Below are 24,948 nucleotides of genomic sequence, written 5' to 3' on the forward strand. Positions count from 1 at the left end.
TTGACCTAACGTATTACAGAAGTTTCAGATCCTTTTCAGGGCATTAAAACAAGTATCATGCTCCAGACACCAATGAAATTTCTATCTTCTACCACTGTCTAACACAGAAAATTCTCTATGTATATTCCAAATAGAAAAACAGGTGCTGTTTAACAGCTTTAAAATCTGTTTTCCTAAATTGAGGCCCTGGAGACTCTGAATTGAGGTAAAGAATGTACCCAGAGAACATAAACATTAAGATAAATGGTTGTTTTCTCTAAAAGCAAAAATGTTACACTTTTTTGAGAGTTCTGTTCTTGAAGCACAGGAAGTCTCTCCAGGTAACATGCAGCAAAGTAATGTTTTCATGCCATTTCTGAGAGTCACAGTTTTGGGTCATAGAAAGGAGGGGAAAAAAAATCCCAATAACAACAAATAACCCACTATGACCATGTCCTTCACAGTTTTATTTCTTCAAGAAAGTACTTCTGGTGAAAATTAACAAAAAGCCACATAATCTCTTGGAATATCCTAAGTGCTCTGAAGAGATGCAAAAAGAAGAACAAGCTCACCCACAGTGCATCAGCACAGATGCCTGAAAAGGGTTAAATCGTTTGTGGATTAGCAGAGGTTGGAACAAAACTCTCATCTTTCTCTCCCTTCCTGATGAACCATCTTTTTGAAAGCTCTGCTTATTCAAATACCATAAGTTGACAGAAAACCAACCAAAAAAAAAAATCCGAGTCCAAATCAATTAACACGCAAAGCTTTTCCACCCTGTCAGCTTGAGAGACAGCTATACCCTGCGCTGACAGAAGTCAGAGTCAAGCCAGCTTGCTATCCTTCTCCAGGCCATGAAGGATTCCCAGTCTTCAGGGCTCTGAAAGTAACCTAGGGAAGGCAGCCTAATCCTAAATGCCTCTGGCTCATGTGGAGCACCCGACCCTTTCATCTTCTATTCTCTGTACAGATTCCTGCCATACCACTGGCTGCTGCATCAAACCTCCCCCACCGCTGAGCAAAACCGAGAAAGTGGAATAGGAATGTTGCTTTCCATTCCCCTCGAGGCTAGCCAGGACTAGAGACACTGCAACAACCTACTATTCATTCTCACTCTCAGTAGCAGGCATTGGAATGCTACTGCTACCCTTTGAAACATGGAAATAAGGCAATAAATAACCATAAAACAATCTCTAGAGGTCTTGTAGTACACACAGGTACTTGTGAAACCACACAAAAAAATCTTTCCAAACCTAGTTAAACAGATCAAGGCAGGCAACTGCAAAAGCTAACTGGGAATGATATTCCTATCAACAAGCATTCCAAAAAGTCAGCAACAAGGTATCTTAAACTAGGCAAAGAGCAGCTGGGGTAAGCCTCTAGACTGTCAATACTGCTAAGAATACAGCATAGCTAGACTTGTTCTGAGAAAGGTAAACACTCCAGCAGACCTCATAGCAACTTTCCCATGCTTGGAAAAGAGAGCAGGGCTGCCATTCTTCAGCTTTGCTCAGCAAAGAAAGTCAAGTCTGGGATTTCCAAGTTTTAGACATCATCCAAGCAGTGGTCTGACAGAGACATCATCTCTTTTCAACAGGAAGAAAAATACCCACATAGATTAATCACTACCACTGAACCACCACCAGAACAAGGAAAAGTCACCTGTCCCCTGATGCAGAATTGCAGCTGTTTCGGTATCTTCTGTCACATACTGATATACCTGGCAGGGATGAAGGACAAGATACAGGCACATGCACTTTCAAGTGGTTTAACTGTTCTCTATAAGGGAAAAGGACTTTTTCATCTCCTCACAATATGGCCAAAGAAACTGCTTCTGATCCTAGGTAGACAAGATTTCTTTCTAGGGAACAGTAACTTTGGTACAGTTAAGCCAATAGCTTGTTTAACAAAAATACAAATTAGTCTTGAGCTAACAAGGAGTGGGCAATGGAGAGAAGGAAGTAATAAAAGAAGCAAAAGTGCAATGAGGTTTATGGACAACATTCTGCCATGTACAATATAGGTGGAGCACCTGTTCTTGACCATCATGGCAGATCCAGTCTTTCTCTAAGGGAAGTGAGATCCTTTAGAGGTCCAGGTTCACAGGTTTTTATCTTCTGGATACAGAATTCATTTCAGAGTAACACACCACCAATATGGCTACATTTCTTCAAGACTTGCCACACCAGCAAATTGCCACCAACACCCTGCCACCAGTCCATCTCAGCACGTCGGTGTGCTCAACCCCTCTCCATCCCAGGCTTCTGTAAATATAGATTAACTGGTCCATCACATTAGCTTATTCCTGTGCTCTGCTCTACATGGCACCATGCTTTAGCAACCTTTATCAGCTTTCTCCACACCAAGTTTGTTGGAAGCCACTAACACAAATCAGCGGATGGAGATTTTCTTTCTCTCTTTCCACTCTGGGAACCTATATCATTATAGTCCTCCCATGCTTGGAGGTGCAAGTGGTAGTAAAGGCAGGTCAAAAGCAGAACTCAGACTGAGACTTAAATGAGAATTTTAAAGCGTGATTTTATTGTATCTGGACTTTGCTCAAAAATGTGAGGCAAGTGACAAGACCTAGGAGGAACAAACACCTTAATTATTTCCAGGCATCAAAAAGTAAAGGAGTAGCAACATTCATACAGGCGCGTCAAATCAAACTGTCCATTACAGCCTTCAAATCTTACAAAGTATGCCTCCTAATAAAACCCAGGTACAAACTGGAAGAAAAGTACAAAATACCTCCACAGCTGAACCTCTCTAAGGATCACACACACCACCACTGTTTGAGGAAGACCTCCTCTCAGAACCTGGGATATGCTCAGGGCATTCACAGTTCCATATTTAGAAGTCCTCACGTGATAAACAGGTAGCAGATAATATCCACAATTCTCTGATTCTCAGTTGTATAATGTGGACTGAAATAGGTCTATCCACTTCCTTTCTTTTATTCCATGAAAAGGCAACAGAAGTACTTAATATTTCGTGACACTGAGTTTTATTAACAAAGTAAGACTATATCCAAACAAGTTGACAGTAAAGCTACCACTGACCATCACAGTTCAAAATATAGGTAATACTGAGCTTGTTCCCCCCCACCAGATTGTGCAACTGGATTTTAAGCTGGCTTTTGTTAAAAGCCTCTATCAAACAATACACATACCTGCCCACCTACAGCTATCTCAATTTATAGGCTCATCACTGAGATGGAAAATTTGCTACCTCAGTTCTCCTTGCTTGCTTCTCTGAACTCCATGCAAGGACACTAGCCTGTTCTTTATGTCAAATTTAGGTCTCGCCAGACTTTCTGTAAGGTTCTTCAATCCACCAGAGCAGGAGAAGGCTATTCACCTGAACACAGAAGCTGGTACCAAGCAGTGTGTGTAAGCAAGGACAGTGATGCCTCTTGATAGCAGTGAGTTGTTGTTCTCCTACAGTGTTTTGACTGCAACCTTGATTTGTGATTTCAACAAGAGTCATTACCTCAGTCAGCACTCACCTTGCATCATACTCCTGTAGGCTGTGTCTGTGATGGCATAGATATGAGGGGGCATTTCATGTCTCTTTTTGCCTTTGTACATCTCCACTATTTCTTCTGAGTATATGGGCAGATTCTTGTAAGGATTGATTACCACGCAGAACAGGCCTGAGTAGGTCTGGAAAGAAAACACCCCATCAAATAGACACAAATTAAAAATGCTGCACACTTGCATATTTTAACAGTACATTACTTGGAAAAACAAAGAAACGAAATAGTGCTTTCCTAAATGCTACTTCCAGTGATGTCATGTCAGATGCTTCCCACTATGCAATATTAGAATCTAACGAACAGCTAAAGTCCTATCACCTTGACCAGTACTCAACTTTTCCAAGTGCACACTGATCATCAACTGACCCATTAGTCACATATCACTGGTCTGTTCCCCAGCTAATTAACAGTCCACTAGGACTGGCTTTTCCTCCTTTCTAAGTTCCTATATTCAAAGTCAAGAGCCATTTCATTATGTAATGTAGGTAGCTCCAAAACGCATGCATTTTCTGTTTTGCCTCATGCTTCATATGGATTTATCTGGTAAATGATCATTAAACAAAATAAAATCTCAAGCCAAAACAGTTACTAGAAGAAAAATAAGACCAGTGTACTCTGGAGAGGTTTTCAAGACTGCTGGACCATGCCTAAGTGCTCTCCTGTTCTTAATGGGAAGTGGGATTAGATGGCCTCCTGAAGACCCTCCAAGCCTGAATCTTTTATGATCTATAATGTACAGAGTATGACTAGAAGTAGATTCAAATTGTAAGGTCAGCAATGTATAGTATGCTCAGTATGTATATTTAGAATGCTCAGTATTTTTCTGAACCAGTCAAAATAGAAAACAATTCTAAAGTAGTACACGCTAAAAGAATCAGCAATATATGCCAGAGTTTACTTCTAATTAATATCAAATGGTTAATTCATTATCTCTGACAGCAAACTTCAATTTCTCAATTGGTTTCCACTGGCTTAAATTGCACGATTCTAATGAGATACAACTGTCAAAACACTTCCAATGAAAATATTACACTTCTTAAAAAAAAAAAAAAAACAAAAAACAAAAAACACCCCCACACACCCAAACTTTGAGATCTGAGTACCTTAAAAAAAAAAGTCCAACAAATAATAATAATTTACTTGGAAAGGGGAATAAGAAGAGCAGTAAGAAGAGCAGACACATCTCAGATACCTCATAGATATTCTAAGAATAGCATTCCAAGCCCTGCTCCTGGGGCTTAGAGCTATCCTAATTCCCTGTCAACCTTACAAGCAGCTTTTTGAAACATATGGAGATGAGCAGCTCTCTACAACAACAGCACTGCTACCAGAAGACAGTACATTTGGCACTTTTTATTTCTATTGCCAAGATCTCTTCTACTGTTTGCTTAGTGAAGAAAGAGTGCTTTGGAGTGGTAAAGAGTTCTCCATAAGGAGCACAGAGAGTACTTAATCAGATTTAGCTCCTTAGCTAGATAAAGGTAAGAATTAGACTGCAGTGATCAGAAGGGTGAAAATAGCATCTACTACATAGTTTGTGGTCTTATATCCAAACTTTCTATATGCTGGCTTAACACTAAGTAACAAATCCACTCTTCTATGCAGCAGATTCAGATTTAGATTCAGACAGATGTCCTCCAGGAACCAAGTGTTTCATAGATATTTAAGGTTTCTTTTCCACATCTCAGTATAAACAATCAAGATATGTTTCCAGACCTACTCCATTTTCTTTCCCATTCATTTTCTAAAATATTTGAATGGCTTACAGAAAACGCTAAATGTCTTTCCAAAGCGGAAAACTATGAAAGTTGGCTAAAAACCTTTTGGCATAGTACTTCTAAAGTTCCAGGAAGCTAAGCTTCCATGAGACATTCTACTCAGGTTAGGTTTCAGGTAGTACTTGAAGGGAGCAGTTTAAGGAGTTTACAGCAACCAAGCACACAATGTCACCTCCTTTTGCCTCAGCTTTAGCTCTCCATCAAGTCTAACAGCACTTGCACAGTACAGAATAAAAGTGGAAAGTCTGGGTGATGCTTTCCTGACTTTTGACTACACCAGTGGAAGAGAGTAGGACAGAGAGACAGAAATGACCCAGTGCAAGAACAGCATGCCACAGTGCACTCAAGTCCACAACGAACATAGAGTTGTCTCAGCTGTGTATGTGAGACTTCATGGCTGTGACTGCTGACAAACTAGAATGGTTGCTTTTCAAGTAAGCAGAGTGCGTGTCTAAAGCCACCCTATTGATGAGAGCAGCAGTTTAGAAAAGAGAACACATTCATTTCACTTCGAGTGAAATTAAGCCATGAAGCAAGTATGCAAGAAGAAGCTACCACCTTCTTCCAGCATTTTGCTTCCCAGGAGAAATACCTAAGGGAAGGTCCCATGCAGTAGACCAAACTCAGCTGTGTGAAGGCATATTTTTATCTAATAAAGAGGGGCAACTAACTATGGCTGGGATAAGCAACTGAGTAAGACACCATGTCACAACTGCTGGTCAAGCCCACTGACAGTTTGATATAGGAAGCAAGTTGAGTTGTATTAATAAGCAGAAGCTGACAGTCCTACCACAGAAAAGAAAAGAGTGAACTTCATCTTAACTCAAGTACAAATAAAGACTTATATGTATAAATCGCTGAATTGAACCCAAGGTTCCAACTGAAAGGCTCATCTATTATAAGCACAGCTGGCTTGGAAATCTGTACTTTGTCTCAGACATTACTATCTCAAAATAGAATTCTGGCATTACCTTTCACTAGCTATTTCAAGTGACACACACGCCAAACTGGAACTAGTTTTATTTTTCTAACTGCTAAACTAGCTCTGAGGAGTTGAAAGGACCATCTGCAGCATGGCACAAAGCTGACAATCAGAAAATTTATTTTCCAGTAACAGTTAACTTCAGTAAAATAACTGGAACACGTAAGATTGAGTTCTGAGTTTCACACTGAATACAAACAAAGCAGTTCAAGTGAGCAAAAATGATTCACAAAAGCTGAAAATTATCTTTTGATGAAGGATTCCAAATAGGAAGGGTTAATATGAAAACCAGCCTGTTAGCAAGTCACCCCAGTGCAGAACCAATCCATACAAGGAAACAGCAAACTGGTGTTTGGAGTCAAGCTTAGTTCTTGAATTGCTTGACACTCCTCACTCAAAATTTGCCTGCACCAACAATAAGATTTCCATCCTTCGTATTACAGGATGGAAAGACAGAAAATAAAAAGGAAAAAAGAAAATAATTTATAAAAACACACAGCCGTGCTGCCAAATAAGGCAGAAAGGACAAGAACAGAACTAAACTATGCTTGTGATCTTTCCAGAGACATTTATGCTGGAGATGCATTGCATGTACTCCCTTTCTTCAAGCGGATTAATGATCAACTAAGAGCCACTCCAATAAAAGTATTTTAAGCCCTCCCACTTATCTCCTGACTTGCTGAGAACTGCTGACAGGTGAGATCAGTCCATTTCACAAGTGCACAGGAACACAGTTTTGGCAAGACTAAGATTCTGTAATAAAGAAATACTATGCAAGGTCTGCTTGGGTGAAGGGTGTGAGGATTTAAAAAAAAAAATCTATCAATCTTCTTACAATCCAACTAGAAGAAGTCAATTTATTAGTCACAGACTGTGTCTGAAATTTCAGATGGTATCTTGCAAGATATGTTTAACAGCCCATTGTCCAGCATGCAACAGACCTTGAGGCACTGCTGAATTATTCTCAACAATTATTATATAAATCAGCACTGTTTCCTATTCTAAAAATGTTACACATACATTTCACTATTTCACCTGAATACCAAGATTTTTCCATCTGAGAATAGATTTTGACCAATAGTAAAAGGAGTTGCTAACTGAAAGAATAATAAACTACATCAACCTCCAATCCCAGCAGCTCTTGAATTCTGACATCAGACTGTAGAAGTCAAACTAAATTTATATCAGCTTTGCATCCTTCAGAAATTCTCTGATAATTTCTCCAAGAGTTGTCTGTATGCCTTCATGCCACTCCAGAAGAGCACACAGCACTAGAAAGTCATGAGCTTCTCCTTTGTGTTTTCCCCAGTCCTGTTTTAACCAGACACTGCACACAAATTGTACATTACTACTGAGTGGTAATGAGTTTAATAACTCATTCTATAACTGCAGAGGATTAATAAAGCAGAAGCTAGCATGACCAACATCTGCTTGCTAAACATAGGCAACACGAAGAGGAAAATCAGAAGGGAACTGAAGAACCAGGTCAAGGTTCCAGAGTCTCCTTCCCCACCTTTCCCTATTTATTGCCTTTGTTATTCAGTGAAATGGTTGCAGCCTGCTTCATTGGGTATGACCCTTGGTCCCACAAATGGTATCTGTTATTTATACAGCAATAAGAAGCAGAAATCTCTGCTCTTGTCCATTTGGGGATGGAAAGAAAAGGAACATTTCCTATCTGTAAGTACATGCAGGCACACATGTTCCTTCTCTAGTAAGATGCTCTGAGATCCACACAAAAAGCTTGGCACTAGCCTTCTTTCCACTGAAGCTCCAGACATGGAAAACACACTTCAGATGCTGGGTGGATTAGGACTGTGTTTTTATTATTATTATTATTTGGTTCGGTTCAGATCAAACTCCCCGTTTACCACTATCCAACTGCTCTTGTGTCTTGCTAAGAGAAAGTTAAAAGGCATTCAAAACATCCTGTAAACAAAGACATTAAAACCAGATTTACCATAAGCATTCCTTGAAAGCTTCAACTAGAGGGGGATTGGCATAGTTTAGTGAAAAAATTTTAAGTAGAGGGAAGAAGCTAAGTCATATGATGTGTACTGGGGAAATGAAAGGTGAACATACACATTTAGGAGCAATTACAGTAAGTTCACACACCATGAAATCAGGAACTCCTACCCCAACAGACAAGATTACTTACATAGATCAGTCCTGAGTAGTATCTCTCCTTCAAGTTGTGAAGCACAGAAGCCTCATTCAGGCATGTCAACTCTGCCATATCTTCCACTTTAGAGAATTTGGGGGGGTTCATCTTCTGGATGTCATCCTTATTTACTTTCACTTTTTTCCCGTTCTCTGCCAGTTCCACGATGGCTTCATCTCCTACTTCTTCCTTCAGGCTAGCTGCCTCAAACCCATTCTTCTCTGAGGGAACCCATACCAGCTTCTTAGCTGCCCAGTCGGCCTGAGTCAGGGGGTTGTTAATGATGTTTTTGTCCACATAAAGGTACTTATCTGCGTCTCTTTGCGACATTGTGGTTCACAAGTGGGGACCTGTGAAGAGAGACCGAAAGAAAGAAAAAAGTTATTTTTAAAGCCTCAAATTGCCTTGCAAATTCCTAGAGGCAGTCAGGCACGTGCTTAGTACTCTGAATCCCTGGCCATCAGAGCATGCCTCTCCCTCCTTTAATTTCATGTTAGTAAGCACTGCTAAAGTTGCAATAAGGCCAAGGTTTTGCTTGCCAAGAGTATGAAAAAAGCCAAACTACCAAGCAGTTTTTAAAAAACCCAAAACCTACAACAAAACACTGACCATTAAGCATTTAGAAGCCATTATTTGGCAGAAAAGAGGAAGCACATTAAAGTGGCAAGCACCAAACAATTTCTGCCAATCCTCAAAGCATCAGACACTATGTCAGTAACATTCAGGTCAACATTAACTCTTCACTGACCTACTTGATAGAGATATTGGCTCAGAAATAGAATCATAAATGTGTAATCAACACTTTTACTTTGTATGTCTGTATTCTGATAAGCTATAAATGAAAAACCACCGCCTCTCAGAAACGTCAATTACTAGTTTAGAATGTGAAGTGCACTTTGCTTCTAAAAGATAGCAGTAATTTGCAGACACCAGTTAAGACTGATATTAGGTACTTTCCATGACCAGCTTAATAGTAATACTCAGCCTATCAGTTTATTTTTTTCTAGATAATGTTCAGCAGCAAAATATCTCCAAGATAGTAACAGAATAAAGCAAGAAATTTTACAGCTAAGTATCTTCTACTAACATCCTTCTATGAGGCTGTGGAAAGATAGAAGAGAGAGTTTCGTCCCTACAAAAAGGAGACTTAGGCTGCATACTTGAAAAATGGCACCCTAGATTTAGTGTTTCATCAAAACCAGAACACTAACGCCAGGGATTTTCCAGTTTATAAGGCAGCAATTTTATTAGTGCCATTCAAAAGTCCTTTCAATCAGAAAAGAACTGCAAGCGTCAAGGCTCATTAACCATGTAACAGCAGCCTCTTTACAAGATCGCATAAACATTACTTCTCGAATTCTTCCTCACAAAGATACCAGTGTCCCCAATATATGTTTTTCATAGCTTGAATAGAAACTAGAGCTCTTTACCATCTAAAGAGCAGGAAATTAAAATGTGAGTATTCACGTCCTAAAAGGCTCTCAGGAGCTATATGGATAACTTTTTTAGGGAATTCATATTTACTATCCAGCAGGCAAATCAAGTAACTGAAGTCTGACTAAACACGCTGCAGACAAAAAAGTATTGAAAGTGGGACAGAAGCAGTTCAATTCCCAAAACATGCATGAGAGCAACAATAGATGTAGAGTCCCAGCATTAGCAAACAGTGAACGAAGCCAGAAAAACATCAGCCATAATAATGATGGGCACAAATGCCCACACCAGTCATTTGTAAGCATGCAGGGAAATTCCTTTCAATAAATGTATCACTGTAAGCAGTATGTAACTTTGTGCCAGAGACTGCATGGAAAGCTGTATACTCAGAGTCAAAAATTCTTCAGCCAACAAAGAGAAAATTACTATATCAATAATCACTTCCTTTAGCTTGGGTTTAAAATCTTTGTCTTAAGCCTTACAGGATATGCCAAGCAGCTATTCCACACTTGACCTCATCTTTGCTTCCCCACAGAGTCACTAACACTTCCACTTCAACCACAATGGTGATTCTCAGAGCAACTTCTCCCTGGCTTTTCATATTCCTCTGAAACTAGATTTCAATAGATACACGAAGATTTGTTGTAGAGATAAGATGCAGCAATCTGGAGGCTGCCATAAAAAATTTGAGCTGTCGGGAGAGCTCCAACAACAAGTCTGACAAAGTATATAGCAAATAAAGAAGATCAATAATTCAACAGAAGATACTAGGATTTCATGACACTTCAGAGTATCATCTGCAGGTTGTAATCAAGGGTTAAAAAATGGGAGTGGAAGGAAAAAGGAGAAAAAGAAAAAAAATAAATATTCAATTGTGTTGAGAGTTGTATCAGGTTTGGCAAGGCAACAGCTGTGCTCTACCCTCCATTACACAGCTTCCTGCCTATGCAACTCCCAGAATGTAACCAGTTGCCTTTTTTGGCTATAATCAGGCAGGACACAGAGGCACTATGCTTCAGCTAAATTCAGTTTCATCATTTCCTGAGGAATCCGAAGTAACCAGCCATCTGAAGTGCCCCACATTACACTGAAACACAGTCCTCACTTCCTCACTGCTAGAGTACATGCATGCATTCAGTACACCTTAAGACACATTCTAGGATAAAGACTAATTATTTTTGGCTAAGAAACAGGAAAGACCACAAAAAGCCTTCCAAAGGGTATCCCCATTCAGTCCTAGATCTGAAAAGAACTAAGGAAAGAAGACACAGATAGTTACAAATTCCTTGCAGGAGGAGAACCCCAAATTAACTAACAGACTACAAGAGTGCATTCTTCAGCCAGTAAGAGATCATTCTAGAGCATCTATACCCTTTTATTTTCAGGCCTAAAAACAACTTTCACAGTAAGAGGAGAAAGAGCCTAACACAGCTATTTTAAAATCTCACCAAACACTAAGTTTAATATATTTTAATATATTAAATATATATTAATATAGTATATTGTATATATATATATATAAGTTTTAATATTTTAAGCACTACCAAATAGTAGTGAGGAGATTCAAAAAGGGTCTGCACCTCAAAACTGAAACAGACTTGCAAACTCCCCTGCTGCATGGCAGCAGCAGCCTTATCATCACCTTAAACTTGCTCTCCTGTGCTCCAGAACAGAATCCCCACATAGCAGAAGGAAAAGAAGACTAGAGGCTCACGCTAAGATAACATGGCATTAGAGCTATTCTCGAGGCTGACTTTGAACCCACAGGGCGTCTAAACTAGAAATACCACAAACCAACCATTAATTTGTCTTCTCCACAAGAACAGTACCAGAGGAATCAGATTCAGCAAGTTCCATCTCACAGACTCCTAAATTCATCTTCCTAACTTATGCTGCATTTCACTGGGCATTTCTAAAAATCCTTTAAAGTGGTCAAGGAAGGAAGTCAGCCCAGTAAGCTCTTACAGCCTTACAGCAACTCACAATGAATGCAAATTATTGTCATTTTAGGAACAAATTAGGAAGCAATTTGTTTGGCTGGTAGTTTGCATTTGGGGTGTAGATCATTATGTAGGACAAGGACATTTACCTTTACACAGCTATTATGCAAGTGCCAGAGGAGAATAACGTTAACAATATTGGTTTTGATGCCAGTCTATGGGCAAGACAACCAAAGAGTACAGAAGGAAGACGGACCATCCTTGTTTTGAGCTTAAATGCCTCCTTCCTAGTATTGTTTCCAAAAATGACATACTACAGTCACTTCCCCATTAACCCAGTATGCTCCCTTATTGTGGTTCACAGCAGTCTGGGGAAGAGGCTGATCAAACTTTGCTTGTTTCCCATTATTTCAGGGTCCAAAAGGCATTCTCTGCCATTTAACAAACTACATAACTGCCACAAAGATGCCATAGAGTCACAGACAGAGTCAAAACAATCTCTACAGTCACGAATAGGATGGGACCAAGACATCAGTATGTAGAGCAACCTTAAAAGAAGGAAAAAAAAAAAAAATCAACTGCCCTGTTGACATACATTTTTCCCAGCAGACAGATTATTTTGAGAGGAACAAGTCAAACACTAGATTTAACTTAAGATGACATGCACTCCCTTTGAATTAAGCAGAATTACTCCAAACCCTCACTGAAATACAGTGATATGGATCAAAGTTTGCCTTAGTCTCCTGCAATTTCATAGCCTTAAGGCTTGAATTATAACACTTCACACACTCTCTACTTAAACCATCAAGTGCTTCCCACAAATACTTTATCTAGTTTGAAAAGGTTTAAAAGCTACCTCTGCTTCTTTCCATGACAAGTGTTTTGCGACTGCTAAAAGCACAGAACATTACCTATTTCATTTTCAATAACTATTTGTATTATACTCTTATTCCTATATATTCCTATTCCCCCCAGACATTTAGTCAGCAGTCACAGAATTGCTCCTGGGAGTGAGCCACTGCTCAGTAAGATAAGCTTGGGCTTTGCTAAACTATGGAGCTAACAGCTGAAGTAGAAATAGAATACATAAGAATTCTATTCTTATTTCATAAGAGCATTAATGCATGGGTTAAAGCATCACACAAGTATTAGAGCACTGGATGGGCAAGGAAACACCTCCAGTTTGAGTTACCTAAACCTTCATGAAAATAGGAATCCCCACACTGATCTTTCTTAGCTTCAGCCTCATTCTGAGCAAAGATGCATTACTACACTGGAATAGACAGTTTTATTCACACACCATTCGTTTCATTTCCCTGCTTTAATGAATTATGAGAAGTTTGTGAAATACTGTGCTACAGAGGATGCAAAATAGCCGTATACATGCACTGAATCCTTGGCAATTCAGATCATCACTTCAGAACTTTGCTGTAAGACTGAGCCTGTGTGAAAAGGGACATAAGTGGATAACTACTGGAAGTTTTCTTCTGTTTCATATCCACCAGTAAGACACCGCTAGAAATTTTCTGTGATTTCATATTAAAAAATCCTCCCACATGGTTTGCCTTGTGGCCTTTCCACTTATGGTGCAAGAGGAACTACCCTGAAGGGCGACAAAAAGAATGAACAATAAATAGCAAACACATTTAGACTACAAGTTAATTTCCCTTTCTTTAAAAGGGTTCACCTTTTAAAAGCAGTTCAGGAACACAGCTTTCCCACCACTTTCCAAAATGTCTTACCTTTAGCAGGCTGTTGTTGTTGCAGTACAAGACAAAGGCCCTTTCACAGAATAAAAGTAATGTACACTATCTCAATAGGCAAGACAAAACTTTTGCACTAGAAAATCATAGCACTACTGGCTACTTATGGCCCTATTTCAGGTACAACTGTGTTGCACTCAGTGAAGAAATTTGATTCGATTTGTTAATACACAGCATTTTAAAAATAATCTGACTTTGAGAAGCTCCTAATGATTCAAACTAAGTTTGGTCAGTAACATTCATATGATGGGAATCCTTGCTAAGCATATGATCTGAACAGCTAATACTTGCATTATTCCTGCAACTCAACTATTTTGTTTTCCCCAGCCAGCTGAATACAGTTCATCAAATCAGATTTAAGAGCAGCTAGAAAGCTAGACTGAACTAAAATAGACTTTAGTGGCCATGCTAGCTACAGTGACCATGAATTGACAATACAAAAGCCCTAATCCACCAATAAAAAACTTCCTATAATTCCCTTGTAGTCACTAAGAAACTGTTCAGATCTCATTTGCTTAGGTCAGGGTGACACTTCACAGCTCCAAGTGCCAGTATGTTTATGGAAAAGAAAACTGTAAAGTTTGTTAGCCCAAACTGCTTCAATTTGTAAGCAACACTTACATAAAAACCGGAGTTTAAATCACTAAGCGTGAGAAATTAATCACAAGGAGGAGGTGGAGAAGAAAGGAAAGGGAAAAGCTGGCAGGAAGTTGAACTGATGGACAGGTTATATCTGCTTATTTCTCAAGTTCAGTATACTGAGACACGCCAGTGCTTGATGTTTCAGGCTGAATGCAAGAATCACGAATTTCAGTTATCCCAGGAGAGAACACAACACCAGGCAAGTACCTGAGTCCGCAATTAACACCCCCTCACAGACAGCCCCCCAAGCTAAAGGCACCGAGCTGCACTTACCCTTTGCATTCAGAATGCTGCCATGCAGACTCATTTCTTCTATTTCAGCTTTATTTGGGATTCATAATGACTGCTATTAGGCTTACTGTAGTTCACTGCTTTCCTCTCCAGTCACAGTCTGACGCACACAATACACTGTTGAAAGATTTATTTCACAACTGGAATGCAGTTTGCTGGCAATTATTGTTGCATATTCAGTTTGACTGTAGTGCTGCCCAGACTTGCCAGCTACCCTGTTTATTACTGTAAATTAAACTCAAGGTGGAGCACTGAAGTGTCCTCTCTGTATGTGGGGGCTCTAAGAACCAAGAAGGAGAAATCTAATTATCTACTGCATAAGTGATGCTTCTATTGCACAGAAGTGACCTACCGGCCAGACTACAGGTAAGACTAAAGAATTTGAAGGAAATTCTGCATTTTCCAAGTAGCCTAAAGGTACCTAACATACATCCTCAGAACAGTGAACACGGAATAAATTGTTCCTCCACAATAAATTGTGTCCAGCCCTCTTCATCAGCTGCCAAGCACCACTCTGGTATGTGTGAAGCAGCACTTGCATATATTCTACTGTATGTAACAGCTGAGCTCTGGCAGCTGGGACCTCCCATGGCAAAGTGCAAAGGCCATGTACAAGCAAGATACTTACATGCCACTTAACAGTCACCTTTTCTCTCCACTGGGTTCAAATACAGTAGGACTGTGAGAACAGTCCTACAAGCACGGCACACATACATTTAGCAAACACTAATGCCAATCTGAAGAGGCTACTTTTGGGTACCACAGACTGCAAACAGGATAGTGCAGGCTTCACCACGGGCTACAGAAGCACAGGAATGATCTTGGGCAACCACACTGCATGCAGCAATTAACTACTGTAGGTTATACGCAAATAAAGCCAGGCATAGCTTCCCTAAATTAATGCTAGGGAGGGTATGCTTGCCTCTATTTTAATTGCACCTTATGAGTTCAGGGAGACAAAAAGACACACTAGCATGTAGATGGCACCAATACAGTTAATCAGCTCTATGAAGCCTGTGCACGCTGTTTGAACACACCAAACACTGATTTAGGGAGGGGGAGGGTAGCCTTCTGTTGATTTCAAGTCCAGTCTTTAGCATGACAAAGCTAGGCTGGCTGCCACCCAACCCATTCACTTTGAATAAATATTCAAAGTTTACAATCCTGCATAATACACTTTCTGCAACTGTTGTTTCTCATTAGTGGAGTACAGTACATGCCTTCTCAGCAGAGGAGAGAATTCCTCTTACAGAGACAGTGTGCCCACAAGGAAAACATTTCAGGGGGAGAACACATTCTTCGTGACCACTCAGCAAAGTAATCCCACTTAAGGAGACAGCTGTAGTTCAGAAAATTGCAGTCCATCCCTGCTGTTCAAGCTGTTTTGCTGGAAGACTTGTTTTCAGGAGGCATAATGGCCTGCATAAGTTCTGATCAGGCATGCAGAGTTCCCTAGGGACACTGCATGAGAGACAGAGGGGGGAAGAGCTTAGGAAGTTTTAACCTTTTTTACCTCAGGGTCACTTTTCATGCTTTCCCTAATATTCTCATTTAAGGCTAAAAAGGTATCTGCCAAGAACTCTGAGGCACTGCATAAGACAGCTCTACATACGTCAATTAGCACTCCCTGTAATCTTTGTCAATGCCAGATTTCAGTTCACTGCAAGAGGGAACAAGGAATAAAACAATTACACCTAAATATGGAGACAAAAAAATACGGTTTGGGTTTACCCTTTTAGATGCAATATTCAGCATGTATGCAGCCAAGATAAAGTCATCTTACAGGAATAATTACTCTTGCAAACGTTAACTGACAAATTGCTTTGATCTCAGCATCAATACCACTAATCATCTTCCAGCTCATCATGAGAACATCAGTGAAAAATGTCCAGCAAATATTTTTTTTTTTTTTAATATTAGTTTTACTTTGCAGCAGAAATTTCTCTGGACATTTTCAGCTCAACCTACTGTGCCAAACTGGGACTGGGTATAAACAGCCTTCAGCTACATATCATTTTTATTTTTGTTTCAAATAATTCTGCTGCACATTAACATCACCTGTGGGGATGGTGGGCAAAAACCCTGGCACAGAGAAGTCTACTGCCTCTACAGCATCCGAGTTTGATCCTCAACCCTTCCAGCAACACATTAACAGTTCAATAAGAGGATCCACATCTCTGATTACGACAGTCATCTTTGAGGCAGAGGTCTGGAAAAGAATGACTTTTTCTGGACATGAGAACACAGCAACTCCCACACAAAGAAGAAAAAGGTGCATAGCCTTTATGTGCACGATGCGTAAGGAGGCCTGCCCAAAAATATTTACTGTTTTTTAATTATACTTATATTTGTTTTATAACTTATGCTCATAAATATCATGTTCAAGATAGCCTGAAAATCCAGATTGCAACATTTTCCTACTGCATTCAAGGTCTGGCACAACTTCTTAGCCTTCCATTACAAGCACTGTTCTACAGAAAGCTCCTGGTGCAGCAGAGCACACTAGGAACACCGGTCTGATCTGTACACCTCAGAATCAAATTTGTCTTCTGCTTAGCTTGCTCCCTCCTTGACCTGTGCTTTCTTCTCTCATTGGCAAATATATCAGTCTTCAAAAAGGAACAGCATCAGGCAATATTAATTTTGGAATTCACCCAACCATGCCCTCCTGTCTGGATCTCCTGAAACACTGATTTTTGCGTTAGAGGGAAAGAAAGGACTCATCTTCCAATCTCAAATGAGTAAAAGCAAAGGCATTTGAAGTAGAAACTTAGTCTGGACTATTACAATCACAGCTATATGGCATATAAAATTTTCTCTATTCTGGCAATACAAGAAAATACTTTTTTTGAGATAAAAAGTTCCATGGTTCCCATATGAGGGAACAAATACAATTTGAAAGTTTCCAATAAAGTTCTGCCTTCTGCCCTAGAAGGATATGAAATGGCATAAGGAAACACTGACCACAGAGCAGCCCAGCTGTTTTGTGCACCCAACATTGTCCACAGCCATATACACAGCAGTGCTGTGGTGATGAGGCACTGGAACAGACTGCCCAGAGAAGTCGTGGATGCTCCATCCCTGGAAGTGTTCAAGGCCAGGCTGGATGGGGCTCTGAGCAACCTGGCCTAGTGAAAGGTGTCCCTCACAGGCAGGGGATTGGAATAAAATGATCTTTAAGGTCCCTTCCAACCCAAACAATCCCATGATCTCTCTGATACTCCACTCGTTATCTACATGAGGAAGAGCTGAACCATTACTGCAGCTGCAATTTTTCCTGACAAAATTAGCAATAACACAACATGGTGATATTTATCAGTTAAATCCACATCCACAAGATTTTCAAGCACTTAAGAACTAAAAATTACTTATACAGTTTTGCCCATTAGGAAAAAAAATAGGATTTGCCACATAAAAGATTACCTCCCACCATGTGGAAGATGATGATAAACTGATTGTGCACATGTATATGTCAGTGCTACATGGACAATGTAGATAGTTTTTAGAATTAATTTGCCTAATAAATTGGCAATCCTTTTATGACTAATACATCTTTCTCATCACATTTGTGTGTTCTCATTTTACTTTTCCCATCATATACTGCATTAAACTTGGAAAGAGCCATTAAACCAATTCACAATAATTTACTGTGTAATGAAATGTCACAGACTTTAGTGTCTGCTATAAAGATTCATACTGCAACATAAACCAGTTCACTTAGCTTTTATTGTCTGGGTTAAATCACAAATCTTAAGTCACAGTTTAAAGAGTTTTTGTTCTTGTAGAGCAATCTTATTTGGTATTTATGCTCCTCTAAGAAAGAAAATTTACTTGGTCAGTATGCACAAACATCCACTTGAAACACAGCAGTTTCAACTATACAACTATTTAAGTATTTTAGGTATTCTAGTGTATATCTGCATCCATACTTCCATTTAAACAATTCTGAGAAGTCTGAATACATTCTACTTGATGTCAGAAAGGGGTAAAAACCATTTCTGTCTCTGAACAACAGGGGAAAAAGCAATGTCCGAACCACAACTATGAAGAATAAAATATATTTAAGTGGCATTCTGCTAAAAAAATAAAATTCCACTAATACGAAAAATATTTATTGGACCGCTTCATGCACATTTACAAGCAAAAAGTAAAGTTGTTTTCTAGATAGTTACTGCAATGAGGAATTTATAAATTAAATTGCTGTTTCTGGTTATCTTCATCTCAAATCCTCCCCTTCCGACCTGTTCCACTATCCATCCTCACAACCACCCAAAAAAACCCAAAGCAAAATGTCAATACCTTCCTCTACATTTAAAACTATGACTGATACAGCCAAAACGGAGAGAGTATTTTTCTTCATCTACATAAAAAAGGTGCAAACATCAATTTACCTTATAAACCAACTAGTTTCAAGTGCTTAGCCAGGAACTTTCTAATACAGTTCACAGGTTTTATCTCAGATTTACATTCAGTATTTCCTGTGAAGTTCTTTCATCTAAACATCCTATATCTGTTCAAATATGTCTAAATCCTAAGATAAGGTTTCTTAAATTGATAGCACATCAATGAAAATTACTTTGTTCACACATTTCAAAATATTTGATTTTATCAGTTCTGGCAAAGAAAGCTTGCAATCTCTTGCACTACATGGCAAGCACACCTCCATATAACAGTCCCTGTCAAAAAGAGCTTACTTAAAATTGACCTCCAAACTGATACTACATTTCTGTTAAGTCAGTCACACTCAGAAAAAACCAAAAGCAACTAAATTTTAAATTGAGATTTGGCTGTAGGTTCCCTTTTTTTCCTGGAACATTTAAAACAACTCTGTTATTAAAGTTAACTGTGTTGGTTGATGGCCATAACCAACTTTAACCAAAGTCAAATCTACTGCACCTCCAAGGTTAATTAAAAGACCTAAATTCAAATGAACTGGTCAAATCTTGAGCTTAAAAGAAAAACACAGGTGAATGTACTCTTATCACCACAAACAATAAAAAGTGAAGTAAACTATTACAAGAGCATGCTTTAAGTCTTAGATTTTAAACAGGAAGCTGCCCAGCAGGGGAAAAAAAAGCAAAAAACTCTGATTGCACACAACTGACAAAATAGAGCTGTAAAATTTCTCTAAACCTTTTTTCTTACAAGTCTGAACTCCCACTTTGCTTACATGCAAATCAGAAGTCCAGTTCTGTGCAGAGGCACATATCACAATGGATTTCCTGCAGAGACTCATTAAAACGGTAGCTCTTGATGAATGAAAGTATTCATCAGTTAAAGAGACTTCATGATACAAATTTCCAGGTTAAGTTTCCCTTAATATATTAATTATTAGCCTGAGTTTACTGAAGTCGCTCATCCATGTGGTGTTACTTACTGGTCTCAGTAGAGTCAGGATACATGCATTAGGGGAAATTTAAATTTCTAGTCATGAAGACAAAGCAGAATCCAAACCCTACGTGCAAAACTCTAGAGGCATAATTTTCATAAATAGGTCATAGAGTCAAGACACAGCATATAGCATTGCATTTCATTATGCCTCTCTGCAACCAGCAGCAATACATTTGTAATGCTTCTACAAGAAATAATTTACAATAGACAAAGTATGTCAGATCAATTTTCCAGTTTCCCTTTCACTATGGTTAAAAAGGACATGACTTAGCAGTACTAGCTCCAGAAGTATCACACAATGCAATCAATCACAGCCCCATCACCAGAAAACTGTACACACTACTCTCCCCAGACTCTTTAGGAGGCTCAAAAAGGCAAGATATTGTGATGAACAGTAACAGGCCAAAGGATCATTAATTGAAAATGGGGACTAACCCATATGCTGAACACAACTGGGCTGGAGTGAGGTCAGAAGCTGTTAAACCACTACAGTGGCCCAGGACTACAAGACAAATCAGTGTTGAGATTATTACTTCAAGTACTCTGAACAAGTTCTCACAGCCACTGAAGAAAAAAGCGAAGCAGATAAACCATAATTAAGATGAACCTGTAAATTGATGCATTGCATTTAGTTGGACAACACCCATTTGCATTAGCTTCCAGGGCAGAAGTTGCATTTGTGTTTTTAACTCAGCATACTCTATTAAAATTGGGCTGCTAGTTTCCATCTCTCTCTACACTAGAAAACTCAATTAGAACCACGGTGTGGTTAAACTGAAAAGAAATTTAAGGTACAAGGTCACCGAGCCACCATTAAGTTAGAGCAGCTGCCAGCAAAAACAATGCTGCTGTAGGCAATCCTCTGCTATTACAGTTTTGTTCCAACCCACAGAAGACTTAATGTCAGGCACACAATTTCTCTATTTAACATGCAAACAGCTCTGCCTCAATTATAACCTAAGAAAGCAAAGAGTAATGAGATATTTATAAAAGAAATCAAAGAAAAAAATTTATGTTAGAGGGCACTGAGTGCACTATTAAGTCGAACCAACAAAAATACATTCAGTCATACACTGAGGATTAAGGTTTTGGACACCTTTTAGTAGATGTGCACACTAATTAAAATGCACTCTATCCCTCAGTTAGTTTCAGCATGTTACCCAATAACCCAAAGCTACCACACAAAAGAGTAGATGTATTGTGAGGGATAACACAACCTTAGCTTTGACTTCCCCTTTCAGTAAACACTGCATTAACTAGATGAGTTCCTGTACCTCCCATGAGTCCACTTATAATCTCACCCTATTACAGTCACACTAATCCATAAGCAACATCAGTCTGGGCAAGACACAGGCCTGGGAATGGGGTGGAAGTGGAAAACTGAGCAGAATCAGCTCAGAAATCACAATACCTCTGACACGCGTCCGGTCTCCTTTGTTCTGGAAACTAACAGAACCAAATCTGAAATTTGAGTACACACAGACTGATCTCCCAGTACAACTGAAGTGTATTCTCACAAAGCTCCTAGAGGCTAGATATGCATGCACCCCCTCATACCTGCATGTGAATAGCCCGACACACGACTAACCTGTGAATTATTAAATGAAAACAGTCGGTACATTATTTTTAAAGACTTTCCAAGATAACAATGGGTCAGGTTTTCAAGATAGCTTGTTAGAGTGGTAAATGCAAGTCTCATATTTATAGCATACACATTTGCAGTGTCAAGTAATGTCGCAAAGAGACTCAAGCACCTGTGGAACCCAACTGCAGTTTTCAACTTGAAGATGAGTGAGTATTAGACCTACCATTGGTTTCACAGCTTGAACACTCTCCAACATTTTGCATAATACCTAAATAATGTGCTGGACAACAAAGATTATTTCAGCTTCCTAAGTGGGAAATTTTTCTAATCTCTTCCCTATGATTTTATGGGACAAAGTTGTGGGCTCTTTTTCGTTATTATTACCACCATTACTTTTTCATTAGATTAATTTAAAAGATTATGGTGTAGCTCTCAAACTATTTGTCTTCTTAAAACATCCTGAAGCACATAAAAATCTACCCAGAGGAAATAATGAAAAAAATCTTATTCCTTATCTCTTGAGATTAAATCATCAGGTGGCAACTCTTTTCTTACAAGATTAACTTGAAAGTCAAAAAACCCCAAACCAACCAAAAACCAACCCAGGACCACGGTAGAAAAATCCTAACAATCTAGGCAAGGGCAAATAATAGGATTTCAGCTTCTTCACTCATTCTTTTGGGGCAAACAGAACCTGACTATTAAGCCTCCCTGTTTATACAGAAACAGACACAGGCTACTCAGCAGCACAAACACTTCTCCAGAGGTCGCAGACTCTTCTCCAGGGATCTTCCAAAATCAGACCTTGGCTACACAAGTCAAGCATCCAAGAGATGACACCAGATTCCAAAAAGAACCACATCACTCACCAGCCTGGCGTCAGTCACACTCATTTTGACGTTTCAGGTCAATAAAGAAGTTCAGATCCCCATTTCTACCCACTACTTACCAATGCTGCTTCTACTTTAGAGTTACAGAAGATTTTGCCTGTCCATCTCTTTAAAGGTAGTGCATACACTATGAATAAGTGCAATAAATAAATCTATCAAGAAGTGGAACACATCAATTTCAGCAGTCCACCTGATATGGAACATCCCGGAACTGTTGCATGATTTCCTTGTAGTTATTTTCACAAGGTCAGATTAGCATAAAGTCTTGTGTTTATACACTTTGGGAAATTGTGATTAAAAACTTCAAAACCCTTCGGTGCCACTTACATTTATCAATTGCTTTCCCCTCATTACAACTCTCTAGTTAATAAAAATTTGTTTATCTCATTAAAACCTTGTGAGAGCACTACAGATCCAGACAGTGCATCCAGGAGTAGATACATATCTGCAGAATGATTTGCCATTTTTGCTGGAATGCCATTGATAAGCGAACTTGGTCACATTGTGACACAGTGACTAATTTCAAAAGCATTTTACACAGGCAGTAACTGATTACAGGGCTGTTACTTTGGAGTTAAAACTTTACCATACCTAGCCTTATGAACAGGAGATGTATACAAGAGTCAAGAATGTGTAATTTAATCTTTCAATCCATGGTTCAACAGCCTCCATGTAAGTTACCTTGTATTTCCTTACAGCAGACAAATGATAAATGGACCTTGGCCCGCAGACTACTGCGGTATCTTTACAAGTTTGAAGGATAACTTTTTATGCATTATTTGAGAGATTCCTCTGTTTTGGAAGACCTGCCCAGTTATAAAAAAGCTTAGGTTCTTAGTGCACTCTCATGGGAATGTGGCTCAGGACACCAAGACATAGGATACAAAAGAAAAACCTAGAGAAGAAGAAAGATCAAGAGCACAAACAGTGCTCAAGAACAAAAAAAAAAATAAAAAAGGAAAGGAATTATAAGGAAGAAAAGAAAGTGGAATAAAAGAATCACTGCACAGAGTTTGCTGACCAATTAAGTTTACTTCTGAAAAATCCCCCTTTATTACCAGCAGCGTGTTATTCTTTTAAAACTAATTTTGCCCTGGGTTTAGGAATATTAAGAGCAATCCCCATCAGACTTCTCTGGGCAGGCACCACGCTCGGGGGCTATGAAACTTGTTACTTTCCACACCTACCGAGGACAAGTTGGCAAAGATACCACTCAAAGCCGGAGAACTTTTACTACTCGGTTGGAGGTGATGCCTGAAAGCACAAGCTATCTGCAAGAGCTCTCGGTGCAAGCTTCATCTTGCCCTGTCACTCCCTCCTCCCTCTCTCTCTCTCCTGGCCCAAAGCGAACGAGGAAGTGGAGCCGGGCGGGCGGGCGGAAGCCAAGCCCATGGCGGTGTCTGCAGGAGGGCTGTCAGCCCTGACAGCCGCCCGCCGGCCCCTGCCCGCTGAGCACCGGAGGGAGGGAAGGGAAGGGAAGGGAAGGAGCTGGGTCCGGCGGAAAAGAGCGCCGGTCACCGACCCCACCTGCGGGAGGCCGGCTGGCGGGGCGTGCGGGGAGCAGAGCGGCAACTCCGCGGGCACACACGGCCCCGGAGCACAGCGGGGACACGGGGAGCGCCCCGGCACGGCAGGTCGCACGGGCACGGAGCGCCAGAGCGGCAGGACAGCGGAGCCTTCTCGCCCGGCCGGACAAAGAGGCGCCAAACCCGGCGAGGGAGGGAGGGAGGGAGCGAGGGAGGGAAGCGCGGCGCCAGGGGGGACAAACCGGAGCCCACCGCCCCGCCCGACCGGCTTCACCTGAGCCCGGCTACAGTGGAGGGAAGGAAACGCCGCGACGGCGGCTGCGCTCCTCACGGCAAGAGTGCGGCGTCCTCCGGCTGCGGCTCCTCCCGCGGCACCGCGACCGCCGCTCGTTCACCGGCTCTGCTCAGCCGCCCGCCCGCCCGGGCGGGGCCGGCCCGCCCCCCGCGCCGCTAGTCGCCAATGGCGGCGCCGCTCCGGGGGATTGACGGTCAAAGTGACCAATCAGAGCGGCCGAGGTGCGCGGAGGCCGAGGAAGCCGTTGAGCCGTTAGCAACGCCCGTGCGCCCCGCCCGGCCCCGCCCAACTCAGCCCAGCCCAGCCCAGCCCGGCCCGGCCCGGCCCGGCCCGGCCCCGAGGCCGCTCGGGCGGAGAACTGCGGGGCGCGGGGGATCGGCGACACCGAGGGCTGCGCCCCGCCGGCTGCGGGGTCGGGCCGGGCTCCTCCGCTTCGATCCGCCGGGGTCGAGCCCGGCCGAGCCGCCTTTACAACGCCGCACGCCGCGGCAGCCCCACAATGCCTCGCGCCGGCCTTTGGTGCTCCGAGGGCAGCGGGTGCGGCCGGGGCCGGGAGCGGGGAATGAGGCTCGGCGGGGCCGTGGGCTGCGGTCCCCGCCGCCGGAGCCCGTGCCAGAAGTCCTCCGACATGGGGGTTGGGGGTGTCCCGGTGAAGAGGTTCCCACACATCCTTGCTGTAGTGCAAAATACCTGCGGCAGGAACGTGCCGGTCAAAATTTTGTTTCACGGAGTCGATTGGGTTGGAAAAGCTCT

The 24,948-nt window shown here is 41.0% G+C and overlaps 1 protein-coding gene across 2 annotated transcripts in view; it reads right to left on the minus strand.

Moving 5' to 3' along the window:
* Positions 1-24,271, minus strand: part of MYH9 (myosin heavy chain 9) — a 68,856-nt gene extending 44,585 nt beyond the window's left edge. For both annotated transcript variants that reach the window (XM_062492132.1, XM_062492131.1), the window contains exons 1-3: positions 24,175-24,271; positions 8,436-8,788; positions 3,488-3,644 (exon numbers count right to left, since the gene is read on the minus strand). In XM_062492132.1, the coding sequence (XP_062348116.1) occupies positions 3,488-3,644; positions 8,436-8,768 (490 nt within the window). In that variant the 5' untranslated portion in view covers positions 8,769-8,788; positions 24,175-24,271. The remainder of the gene's footprint in view (positions 1-3,487; positions 3,645-8,435; positions 8,789-24,174) is intronic.
* Positions 24,272-24,948: the final 677 nt, after the last annotated feature.

Source organism: Cinclus cinclus, chromosome 4 (assembly GCF_963662255.1).
Source record: "Cinclus cinclus chromosome 4, bCinCin1.1, whole genome shotgun sequence".
Lineage (NCBI taxonomy): Eukaryota > Metazoa > Chordata > Aves > Passeriformes > Cinclidae > Cinclus > Cinclus cinclus.